This window comes from Antedon mediterranea, chromosome 1, assembly GCF_964355755.1.
Source record: "Antedon mediterranea chromosome 1, ecAntMedi1.1, whole genome shotgun sequence".
NCBI lineage: Eukaryota > Metazoa > Echinodermata > Crinoidea > Comatulida > Antedonidae > Antedon > Antedon mediterranea.
Window position 1 is genome coordinate 21286198 of NC_092670.1, and position 13822 is coordinate 21300019.

At 33.5% G+C, this 13822-nt stretch overlaps 1 protein-coding gene across 2 annotated transcripts; it reads left to right on the forward strand.

The window, feature by feature from the left end:
• Nucleotides 1-13: 13 nt before the first annotated feature.
• LOC140062253 (uncharacterized) lies at nucleotides 14-13822 on the forward strand. 2 transcript variants are annotated; one of them, XM_072108388.1, is made up of 10 exons: nucleotides 14-282; nucleotides 2849-2973; nucleotides 4097-4127; nucleotides 5465-5713; nucleotides 7953-8150; nucleotides 8556-8675; nucleotides 9247-9349; nucleotides 9818-9848; nucleotides 10500-10638; nucleotides 11854-13822. In XM_072108388.1, the coding sequence occupies exons 2-10, from the start codon at nucleotides 2899-2901 to the stop codon at nucleotides 12045-12047; spliced, it is 1140 nt and encodes a 379-aa protein (XP_071964489.1). In that variant the 5' UTR covers nucleotides 14-282; nucleotides 2849-2898; the 3' UTR covers nucleotides 12048-13822. The 2 variants fall into 2 exon arrangements, with proteins under 2 accessions (XP_071964489.1, XP_071964496.1); XM_072108395.1 differs by having other exon boundaries at nucleotides 175-209.

The following is a 13822-nucleotide window of genomic DNA, read 5'->3' on the forward strand; positions in this document are numbered from 1 at the left end:
CTAACATTTAATACAGTTAATTTTCTAAGAAACTTAACTGTTATCTAGAAGAAGAAGCCAATTAATCATGACGTCACGCAATTTAAAGCACTGCTGTTGTGTGTACTGACTACACATACTATGTATACCACCTTTATTACCGGAAGTGTTCTACCGTTCTTCACAGCAGAGTAGTTGCAGTAGAGTTTACGTGAATTATTTTTGTTACGGTAAATAAAACCTATTGTTTGCTAGGTTGGTTTCTAAATGTAATTTCCTTGTTTATCTATAAACAGAACGAAGGTAAGTACATTTGTAGATACATTTATTTTGTGATAATATAAATAGTTTAGCAAGTTTTTATGATATAGTTTTATAGACCTACGAAATCAACTTGGACTGAACTTCTTTTAAGTTTCAAGTTTTTGGTTGATGATTCAGTCGCACAAGCACTACTACTGCAGTACCTGAGTTGTGTGCAAATTAACAACTGGGCCTAGCCTAGGCTAAAAGTCTGTACAATTAATTTGAAATATATTATTAAATTACGGAGTAAATATATATTGAAATGTTTATAATTGTACATTTTTAAGACCTAGGCCTATATTTATTAGAACATAGCTCTGATTATAGTTTTAGTTAGTTTAGTTTTAGTAGATGTAGGCCTAGGCTTAGCCTTAAGTATACAGTAATAACTTTATAACTTCCCCCCCCCCGGGGGTCACTTATATACAAACCAAAAAAGGGAGGGGCGGGGCGGGGGGAGGGGTATGTCCTGCAGCAGCCACTTCGAGACATGTGGCACATACTATGGACTTCTACCTAAGACGACAGGAAGGGTGCATTATTTGTATTGGTTCCCCTGAATCCAATCAGCTTTTAAAGGATTGATGGTTTCAGAAATAACTTTTCAAAAACTGATAAAGAAATGATAGTAATGATAAAGAATGATTAGTAATGATTTTAAATAATATGTGTATCGATTGGTTTTGAATTTGAAGATCTAATCTAATCTAAAAATCTAATCTGGTCTAATGTTTTACATCAAGCAAAAGTTTCAGCGTTCAAATCTTGATTTAGGAAACTTTTATCATCCTCACACTGATTTCCTCATCTTCACAATTTAATATAAATTAATTATTTCACTTCCAGTATGTCACCGTGTAAATTATTATTTATCAAAGTATAAAGAATTCCTAAATGAGAAGATAAACTTTTGTGGGTTTGAAAAACAAATCAATTAAGAGGACACTTTTTTGGGTCGCTAAGTTAATTGTCCCCCTAAAATAGTATTAATTTTCTTTAATTGTGTGAAACACTGAAATGTGGCAATTTTTGTAATTTTAATGTTTCAAAATGTAAATAAAATAATAAACAACATACTGTAATATAAAACTAAACTTTAGTTAAACAAGTAGTAACAGTACAATATTATTAACCTTTGATATTGAAATAGATAAAATTGATCTATATTACCGGTAATTCAACATCAAGGCCAATGTTTCTCTTTCTCTTAATACTATAATAGTAATTTTGATTTAAAATAGTTTTGTGTTATATTAGTATAAATAAGAAAATTAAGAGGGGAAAAATATCTGAAAACAAAAGCTTGAGTGGAGCTGCCCAGAAACAGGCATAATTTGATAATTGAAACAGGGTAACAAAAAATAAGTTTGTGTTTTATTTATTTTGTATAATCACTTTAATCACACTAATCATTAAATATAGGGCCAATATAGTGTGAATTTCTTGCATATTAATTCCATTTCTTTGTGTGTGGTGAGCATCCGTTGCCCGTTTTTTTCTTCTTTTTTTATGGTTTTGAGGTGTGGTGGGATGTTGGTATTTTTGGTCTTTGGGAATCAGAATAGAATGATATTTGGTTAATGTCCTGCTCAAATATAGATTTACTTTAAAATAGTACCATATAATGTAAGTTTCACACTAAATGGGAAACAGTAGATCCTACACTATTTTCACATTTATAAATTAAAAAGGAAATCATCCTATTTTGATTCAATTTGTTAGTAATATGCCTAAATATATTTTAATTTGTCAATGATAAGGATGAAAGTCAGAGAATTATTATCATCAATAATAATACATTGAAGTACAATATGATATTTTTATTTAAAATAAAGTAAGTAATGTATTTACCAGTAAATCATTTTCGTAGTTGATAGTTAAAGATGTATTGTCCCCCTGAAAAAATAATTCTTAAAAATTTTTTTTTTGAATATACCATTTTAATGACCAAAAATTGGATCGAAAAAAAAAATGTATTTACCTGAAAAAATGTAATTTAAAGCAAAAAATGGTCAAATTGGCTGCCAGCCAATGGATTTTTGGTTGAATTTAACCATTTATTTTGTCATTTTACAAGTGAAAACATTATTTTTTTCGGTTTTTTTTTACTATGGATATGATTAACTTTATTAAAACTACAAAATAACATATTCAAAGTCTTATTTAATTAATCTTCATTTTTCATGTTTTTGGGGGACAATGCATCTTTAATGGTTTTACATTTATAGTACATTACTGTATACAACTAGTCTCTATGCGCTGTGGACTCCTTACATGCTTCATGCGTCATGTCAGTGCAGCCACTATAAGGCGCTCTCTCATCTATCTACGACACAGTGACTGAGTGTGAACCGCGGTAACCCCCTACTCGTCTTGAAAGATGTACTAGTTCTACCCCCTACTCGTTCTTAAAAGTGCACATGAGCAATATGTGTACACTGGACCTACGGTTTATAGTCCTTATCCTTATGTACATTAAGGTAATCATAATAAAACAAATTTTAAAACAAAAATTAGTATTTATGAATGATATTATAATTTAAATTCATTTTTTTATTTGCAGAAAACAACATTTGTTGGTGTTTTTGTAGACTTAATTGAACTGAAGTCCTGATGTTGTCCACCTTACACACTGAAAGAATTCATTGTGGCCATCTCACATACATTGAGGGACAAAAGAACCATCAGGTAGGTGATAATTTTTGTTTTAATGTCCTTTTGTCATTGTCATAATTAATAAAGCTCTACAGTAATGTGAAGTAGCTTTGCGTCGGGTGAGATAAGTTTATGATCAGATGCTTTGTCTTTTTACTTAGTGATACTAAAAAACTAATAGGTCAGCAGTATCTTCTTTCTACCCAACAGCAATCCGTGCAATTAATGACACATGTTTATATTAAGTTTGTACTTCCCTGAAACCTTGAATTACCAGAATGGTGTCCAGCAGGGTTTAGTTTTTTACCAATGCCGAAACCAGGCTAGAAATACCGGAATGATGTCCAGCAGGGTGTAGTTTTTTACCAACCCTGAAACCAGTTCTAGAAATACCAGAATGGTGTCCAGCAGGGTTTAGTTTTTTACCAATGCCGAAACCAGGCTAGAAATACCGGAATGGTGTCCAGCAGGGTTTAGTTTTTTACCAATGCCGAAACCAGGCTAGAAATACCGGAATGATGTCCAGCAGGGTTTAGTTTTTTACCAATGCCGAAACCAGGCTAGAAATATCGGAATGGTGTCCAGCAGGGTTTAGGTTTTTACCAACCCCGAAACCAGTTCTAGAAATACCGGGATGGTGTCCGGCGGCCGATAGTTTCACCATGTAGTTTATGTTCTATTTATTTGTTGCTAGCCGAAACCATTCAATTCATTTCAATGTATTGAATATATTTACAAATGACAATAAATTTACGTACTTATTACTCTAAATGTAAATTAACTCTATGATGCAAAGCTTTTGAATACCATATTTATTTGAGTAAATGGCCCCACTTTGAATAAATGCCTCATAGAACATCATTTGGAATAAACAACACTTGAATCTAACCCTTATCTGAATCACCACAAGCTCTGTTGTTTAGAATAATGAACGCCAGGCTAGTGACCTGGAGGTCACGGTTCGATTCTTTATGATCGAATAAGGGCAAAACATGTGACCAATCATTATTATTGTAGTATATTTTTTTGCTGCAGTATGTGGCCATTCATTCACAAACAAACACATAAGATTGTCTACATAAGGAAGTAGAAGACAATATTGTGATAAGATTTTGTCTATTTTGTTATTAAATATTCTTTGATGTTACTTTTTTAGAGATGGGTTATCCTGGAAAAAATATTAAATGGTGAGTTTCCGTATATGTTGCCGCAAATGACTTTCAATAAAAACATTTACAAAATCCAAATTTTCTCAATTTTTTAGGCATAATTTGAACGCAAGACATTAGTAATTCCATTAATGCAATCCGATTATAGTCCCTCCCTTTTATTTACTGTCTCACTCCTTCATTTAATAGTCCCACCCCTTCATTTAGTAGTCCCACCATCTTCATTTAGTAGTGCCATCCCTTCATTTAGTAGTGCCATTCCTTCATTTAGTAGTGCCATCCCTTCATTTAGTAGTGCCATCCCTTCATTTAGTAGTGCCATCCTTTCATTTAGTCCCACCCCTTCATTTATTAGTCACACCCCTTCATTTAGTAGTGCCATCCCTTCATTTAGTAGTGCCATCCCTTCATTTATTAGTGCCATCCCTTCATTTAGTAGTGCCATCCTTTCATTTAGTCCCACCCCTTCATTTAGTAGTCCCACCCCTTCATTTAGTAGTACCATCCCTTCATTTAGTAGTACCATCCCTTCATTTATTAGTGCCATCCCTTCATTTAGTAGTGCCATCCCTTCATTTAGTAGTGCCATCCCTTCATTTAGTAGTCCCACCCCTTCATTTAGTAGTGCCATCCCTTCATTTAGTAGTCCCACCCCTTCATTTAGTAGTGCCATCCCTTCATTTAGTAGTTCCTCCCCTTCATTTAGTAGTTCCACCTCTTCATTTAGTAGTGCCATCCCTTCATTTAGTAGTCTCACCCCTTCATTTAGTAGTGCCATCCCTTCATTTAGTAGTCCCACCCCTTCATTTAGTAGTCCCACCCCTTCATTTAGTAGTGCCATCCCTTCATTTAGTAGTGCCACCCCTTCATTTAGTAGTCCCACCCCTTCATTTAGTAGTCCCACCCCTTCATTTAGTAGTGCCATCCCTTCATTTAGTAGTCCCACCCCTTCATTTAGTAGTCCCACCCCTTCATTTAGTAGTCCCACCCCTTCATTTAGTAGTGCCACCCCTTCATTTAGTAGTGCCATCCCTTCATTTAGTAGTCCCACCCCTTCATTTAGTAGTCCCACCCCTTCATTTAGTAGTCCCACCCCTTCATTTAGTAGTGCCATCCCTTCATTTAGTAGTCCCACCCCTTCATTTAGTAGTCCCACCCCTTCATTTAGTAGTGCCATCCCTTCATTAGTAGTGACACCTCTTTATTTTCACCAAACATCGTACCCAGGCCCCTGGACTATCATTGGACCAATACAGGATATTACAACCAAAATTAATTTAAATTTTACAAACTCAACTGAAACAGTAAATGGTGCTTGATCAACAATTTAAATTATTTTCATTTTCTAATTTTAGGTTCTAACAACATGTACCAATTATGTTTATACAAAGATGACACTGAAAAGCATGATAAAAAGAGTAAAATATTATATATAAACTCGCAAGAATTTATTGGTACTGAGCAGGGCCATGTGAAAACAACCAAGAGTGAAAGTATTGTATATTTTGCTGTCATTCTGGTGGATGAGACTATTATGTTCCAGTCGTCCACTATTGATGAACTTAACGTTTGGCAACGCAAATTTAAGGATAATCTTTGCCACAGTAAGTACAAGTTTGGGTTTGAATCTGTAGTTAGGTTAGCTTTTTCTCATTCTCACAGATTTTCTCAACTTCACCATTTATAAGTTTTTAATTAATTTCCATAACAATTTTATATATAAAAAATTAAAGGGCAAATTATTGAAAAATTGACATGACTGTTGGTATCACTGCAATCAGTGGCTGGATCTCAAATAAAATGACATACTAATAATTTTAATATCAATTTGTAGGCAACTCCAAACCAGTGATTGATATTATACTAGAAGTTACTTTAGTATAAATCCAAAGGCAAATTACTGAAAAAAATGACAATGCTGTGGATCGATAAAGTAAAACAGCCAGACAAATATTATTAGAATATCTAAACAGATAATACAGTAACTAAAATGATTATAATTGTTAAAGAGGAAAAAAATTATTAGTTAAATATTCACCACAACCTTGTCAATTTATCATTAAAGGCCAGGTGCGGGCAAAAAATTTCTATTGATCATGCATTCCAATAATTATCAATCTATAATTTTCCCTATGTTTCATAATTTTTTGGATTTTATTTTTGTGACACAAGATTGTTGAAAATAAGCACTTTCTTATCAGTGGGGGGATAGTTTAAATTTCAAAGTAAAATCTCTATTCTTTTGTACACAAATTTTGTAAATAGAGAGACATTTTAAAAAGCTATGAAAAATAAACGGTGTGGTAAAAAATGTTATCAGATGACTAAATATAGGTAATATAACTTGAATTTTACATTTCTGGTATTTTTATTCAACTTCAGATTTTTATTTTCATGGTATAGCAAAAATTATCCACCATCTTTTTTCACCTTCTAGGGAGTCACCTGAAATGTTATTACATTAGGTTAAACTACGTAACTACTGAAAAAAAGTCTTCCTGGTTTTATAGTAGAATTTTGCCAAATTTTGGATTTGACCATATTAAGGGAAATTCATATTTTTTCGTCTTGATTTCTGTTACTATTTGATTTATGTACAATTAACCAGATATTATATTTAAAATTCATGCCTGTACCTGAGCTTTAAGGCCCAACTTTCATAACATTTTCAAGTTAAACTTTGTCTACACATTTTATGTGAGAATATCCACTACACTTGTTCATGATATGTTTTGCTATTCAAATTTGTGTGCCAAGTATGAAGATATGGCCTTTGTTAATGTTAGTTAATAAAATAAAAATGTAATTGCTTTATTAAAGCTCTGTCTATAATATCAAACTGTATGTGACAAAAATATGTGATGTGCCCATATATGGACATGATGATGTCATATCACTACCAAATTTGGGCATATCACGCTTTTTTTGTCAAACTAGTTTGATAGTGTAGACAGAGCTTTACATAAAAAATGAGATTGGACAATAACAAAAGGTTGGCATTAGCTGACTGTTGATAATCTGTTTTAAACCTTGAATTTGTAATTATAAATTTATTTCTTTTATCACAACACATACTGAGAATTAAGAATAATGATCAAGATTAAAGATAAATCCCTTTGATGACGTTTTCAACAACTTTGTGGTATATTTCAAATCAGGCTCAATTTTTATTGATTTCTTTTGAAATTATTCATCAATTGAAAATGCTGTATATTTCACAAGCAAGACAATATGTGAGTGTACAGAAAATACATCTAGAACTAAGCACAAATGTTATTGTTATTAATTATTTAAGGAAAATCTCTGGTAAAAACCATAGAATATGGTAAAATCAACATCACACAAAAAGACATGGTTCCCGGCTTTTCTCAAACTTATGGTAAAATCAACATCACACAAACAGACATGGTTTCCGGGTTTTCCTAAACTTATGGTAAAATCAATGTCCCACAAAAAAATGTGGTTCCGGGTTTTCCCAAACTTATGGTAAAATCAACATCTCACAAAAAATGTGGTTTCCGAGTTTTCCTAAACTTATTGTAAAATCAATGTCCCACAAAAAGATGTGGTTCCGGGTTTTCCCAAACTTATGGTAAAATCCAAATCCCACAAAAAATGTGGTTTCCGAGTTTTCCCAAACATGTGTCAACAATGACTAAGCAAATTGAAGCCAAATGATTACAGGCAATGATAATAATATGTCGCACCACTATGTCATAGCTCTAGAGTAAAAAAAATCATGCTGATATGTGGGCGAACTGTTTGATGTGATTAGTTGAAGCATGTTGAGAACTCTGTAAATGTGTTTTATCAACAATTGTACCAAATAAATTACATTTATAGAAAGTTGGTTGATTTACCCAAAAGAGGGCTCCTCAGACATCAAGAAGAAGACGCTTCATGTGACCCAGTCGTCGGTTTGCTTAGCGCACCTCAATCCGCCAAGATTCTACAAACGTTGGAGTCTCAACAGCATTAAAAAAGTTCAATATGACAATGATGTTATCACTTTAGAATTTATAGATGAAAAACTTGGAACAGGTTAGTTTATAATAATAGAAGAAATGTTTTTAATGTAGTATTATTTGTGATAGTCAAATATAAAAATATTTATTACTAAATATAATTTTATACTGTTTGGTTATGGATGTAAATTGTGGTCAGATATTCATATTGGGTCATTCAGTTATTTATCATGGTTATTGAATCGTACTATTATAACCAATCATATCTTCTTAAAGATTAGTGCTTAAATAAATAAGAAATTATACTCAGTGGTGTGTTTTATGGAGAATGATCATCTTAAGTATTTAAGTACGTTCTGTTTCTGAGCAGCCAATCACAAGATGTTCTGCAATTTAGCCCCCTCTTAATTAACTCTATAAAAAATATTTATTTATACTGTATTGAAAAACAAAAACAAACAAAAACTTTTTTTTTAAACAGGATTTTTCTCATTTTCTGCGGAAAAGTTACACTACCTCCGAAGAATAAAGGAAGCCATTTATAACATGAAAGAGAGTGAAGTTAATAATGATTACATACCACCTTTGCCTACTCCATTAGGTAATATTTTGTTTTATTTACACCATTGGGAGCTAGTTCCCTAAACTTTATAGCTGTGCCTTAATTTCAACCAGCCTAGAGTTAGGACATAGCAGTATGCAACTGTACTGTTATCTCATATATATTATAACATAATTTTATAATAAAGGTACTTTAAATGAGTTTACAATTTATGAAGATCTATTCAGAATCATTCACTCATATTAATAATATATAAGAGGGTCAATACACTTCAATATTAAATGTGAAAGAACTTAACAATCTTTAAGTGGTGCTTAAAATATAAACTGAATAGTGAATAAAATGGCGATTGCTTAACTATTTTTTAAAAGCATGAGAAATAAGTAAAAGGTTTGTATGATGATAAGTGTTTTATTAGTGGCACAGTCAGTAAGCAAAATGCTGTTACAATTGGAGCTACTGTATGCAGGATTTGGACTTGTACCCTGGGATTAGTAAGCACACATTTCAACCACCAACCTTCACCAATGCTACAACATAAAATATCTGGTCGGTCAGATGAAGTTACATCTTTTTTTACATTTATCTTTTTTATTTACTATAAATGAAGGTGAGAGCTATGGACCAAATTCGTATGTTAATATATGCAGTGAAGACAACTACAAGAATGTATCCCTACCCCCAAAGCCAGTACCCCCAGCTAGACCAATCAAGTGAGTATACATTTATATATTATTAATTTATATTTGTGTTTTTTACTTGGCAAAATAGAATTTTTCCAAGTATACTACTTGCTTTGTTAATTTGTTGGTTGGTTAACACGATAGCGTCTACAATTTTGAAGTTAAATTATTATGAATTTTTCTGTGTAAATAGGTTTGTACTTAAAGAACATGCCTATTGAAATGCCTATCAAGAAAATTGGTTCATTAATAACTAATTAATCAATAAACTTAAAAATTAAATTTGTATTCTTTTAACATGGACTGAAATATCAACATGCGCCCATATGCGCAATATTTTGCCAAGTTCTTCACTCAGTTTCTGAGTGCTTTTATTACACTAGCATTATGCAACACTTCTGTTATAATTGCTTTTCTTTACCTTTTTAACTGTTTTTATATGTTTTTCACCTCTCTACATCATCATTGTCATATATATGTTCTATTTCTTGATTTCAGAGATTACTTTAGACACTTTCGTTCAAATTCAGTAAGTAGGAAATATATCAAATCAATTCTTCTAGTCATCTCACTTACAAGAATCAGTTTCAATTTTGCTGTAAAAACTATCTTTGTAAAAAGAACAAAAAAACAGACAACTAAATTAAAGACATGTACTGTATTTTACCTTTCACTCTATATTATCACTGATTTCCATGTCTGAAAAGGTAAACACCCCTGAATACCGGGTTTCCAACTTTCAACCTAATAAAATTGTGTTAATATTACTGACGTGAACTTTCTGAAAATATCCACTTGATATTGAATGTTCACATTTCTGTGTAAAGGCCAATTTACACAGACGAGCGGTGATGGTAAACCACATTGCTTGTCCCACTATAGAATCTGTGTCTATTCTGAGCAGAAACCGCCGGTCTGCTCCACATTGTGTAAATAGTCATAATAATAATATTATAATAATATTTATTTCGGCAAAAGTTCTTAAAAGTATGTTTTTTTCCTCTTACCAGGAGCAAGTAATAGGCATAAGCCCAAAAAAAACACTGCTCTTACCCCATAATAAATAACAAAGATATTATTACCGTTACCACTCGTCTGTGTAAATGGGCCTGTAGGGTCAAATTATGATAGATGTATTAATTGATGTTGAATATAATAATTTTACTTATTCTTGTTACAGATAGAAGAAACTGTTTATGCAATTCGTTCTAGCAAAGTGTGCTATCGAGACTCTTTACAAATATCGCCATCACAACGACATTCCTTATATGTGTATATGGACGTTCATGAATGGTGGACAAACTTGGCCGACGTAATTGGTATGTTCTATTTATATGTAAAAACCAAGATATATAAAATTAATATAGTATAAAACTGACTCCAAATAACGATAACGACAGGGAAGTCACGATTTGACGTTTAGATCTATATTTGATCATCATCAGAGGTGATTTGACATTTCGATCATCAGCAATGATGATCGAATAAAGATTGAAATGCTTCCCTCTCATTATTTGGAATCAGTTTTATACTATAATATTTATACGTATTATGTGCATTTTATGTTTTTCACATTGTTATACTATTAAAATTGATAAATTCAGTATTATTGTTTAAAAATACAAAACAAATTCTTTACATTATCCTAAAACAGCTACTGTATATGATTGGAAGAATGTAGCATGCATAATACGATATGTTTTTAAGGTATTTGTAAACTACTGAAAGTGCAACATTGGCTTATATAATATCAACTTCATTGATTATATCATGTCATCATATCGTCATAAAAATTGTGTTCAAACGTTGTTAATAATAAAGATACAATCAGCTTTATTACACATAATGTACTTTTAAATAACAAGTTCTAAATTCGTTAATGTGCCTATCCTTCAAAATTTGAATCAAGATGAAAACAGAATTGAATAAAAGTAACAGTAGGTGTGTATTTGAATAAATAATGAATGTTTTGTATTCGTTAAATGGGAACTCAGCACTCGGCTCTGCTTCATTGAATAGACCACTGCCATCTTCAAAGCATGAAAATATTCTCCACAGTCCACATTCATTGTTGTTTATTATAACACGCCTGATTGTATTCTTGCAATTTAATTGGTTAATTACGCATCACATGTTATTTGGAATTAGCCCTATCTAATGAGAATGTGATAATGAACGACTAATGCATGTTCAGCTTTTTGTAAACAATTTGAGAATTTTGGCCACACGACATTGTTGACTGATCCCGTTCAAAAATTAACTTGTTGTGCGAGTCGTCTATAACTGTCTTAAGTTGGAGCACTGCCTATTTAATGGCCTAGCTTCCTGGCCTAGCATTCATGTTGAGAGAATATTTCATTCGTTTGCGCTTCGTTAAAAATAGATTAGTCAATTTTTCAACTCATGAAATACTCTCACTATAACTCATAAACATTCATTATTTTTATACTATGAAATGTAACTTCAGTAAAATCATTTTGATCTAGCGAGCAGGTTTTCATATAAGAATGATATTTTTTTTTTTTTCATTTTAGGTTTAAATTGTTCCGAAATTGACATTGTAAAATCACTCGCGCCACGATTGAACAAATTCTGCACAGAAATTTTATTTTATCATTGGGAATGCATGCCGAGTCCGGTGCGAGAATGCAGCATTGAAGAATTGAAAAAAATTACAATGGAATTACAGCGTCCAGATTTACTAAGCATTCTCGAAAACAAAGGATGATCATGCAAAACACCTAGAAAATAATTTATGAAAAAAAAACTTGTTATCAATGTCTTTCAAATGTATGTATAAGTCTCTCAGCTGGATCTGAGATATAAAGTAAACCTACAAACTAACATTGTGGAAGTTAGTGTCTGCAATTGGTCAGTTATTTGCCAGTTTCTATCCCACAATGACCCACAGCTTAGGCATATGTCTTGCAGCCATGCATTTCTTCTCTACCAATTTTATTGCAAAAGCACTCACAGTACTGTACATTGTGCTTCCATCTATGAACAGTACATGGTACTGTACTTGCAGTTCATCCCACCTACTGGGAACAGTTCATCCCACCTACTGGGAACAGTACATCACACCTACTGGGAACAGTACATCACACCTACTGGGAACAGTTCATCCCAACTACTGGGAACAGTTCATCGCACCTACTGGGAACAGTACATCGCACCTACTGGGAACAGTTCCATCACACCTACTGGGAACAGTACATCACACCTACTGGGAACAGTTCATCACACCTACTGGGAACAGTTCATCCCACCCACTGGGATCAGTTCATCTCACCTACTGGGAACAGTTCATCACACCTACTGGGAACAGTTCATCCCACCTACTGGGAACAGTTCATCCCACCTACTGGATCAGTTCATCACACCTAATGGGAACAGTTCATCACACCTATTGGGAACAGTTCATCACACCTATTGGGAACAGTTCATCACACCTACTGGGAACAGTTCATCACACCTACTGGGAACAGTTCATCACACCTACTGGGAACAGTTCATCACACCTACTGGATCAGTTCATCCCACCTACTGGAAACAGTTCATCCCACCTACTGGGATCAGTTCATCCCACCTACTGGGATCAGTTCATCCCACCTACTGGGAACAGTTCATCACACCTACTGGGAACAGTTCATCCCACCTACTGGATCAGTTCATCCCACCTACTGGGAACAGTTCATCCCACCTACTGGGAACAGTTCATCCCACCTACTGGGAACAGTTCATCACACCTACTGGGAACAGTTCATCACACCTACTGGGAACAGTTCATCACACCTACTGGGAACAGTTCATCACACCTACTGGATCAGTTCATCCCACCTACTGGAAACAGTTCATCCCACCTACTGGGATCCGTTCATCCCACCTACTGGGAACAGTTCATCACACCTACTGGGAACAGTTCATCACACCTACTGGGAACAGTACATCACACCTACTGGGAACAGTTCATCACACCTACTGGGAACAGTTCATCCCACCTACTGGATCAGTTCATCCCACCTACTGGGAACAGTTAATCCCACCTACTGGGATCAGTTCATCCCACCTACTGGGAACAGTTCATCACACCTACTGGGAACAGTTCATCCCACCTACTGGGATCAGTTCATCCCACCTACTGGGAACAGTACATTGGTATTTTAACCTACTGTACACAACAGTACTATATAATAATAAAATACTCTATTTAAACACAGAGAACTTGATCACCCAAAGGCCATAAATTGTTCTTATAATTAACAACAATGTATACATAGAAATTGAACTACTGTATAACATAAAAACAATATGTAAGCTACAGTAAAGTGTACCATACTTTTTTAGGAGAGCAAAATGCTCTCCTTGAAAACACAAGGAGAGAAATTTAGTGCTCCCTGCCTTTTTCTTACGTGGACTGGTACACTATACATTCAGATTAGCAGAAATTAACTATGGTATATTAAAATTACATATACCGTAATAACAAGCACGTAATAATAA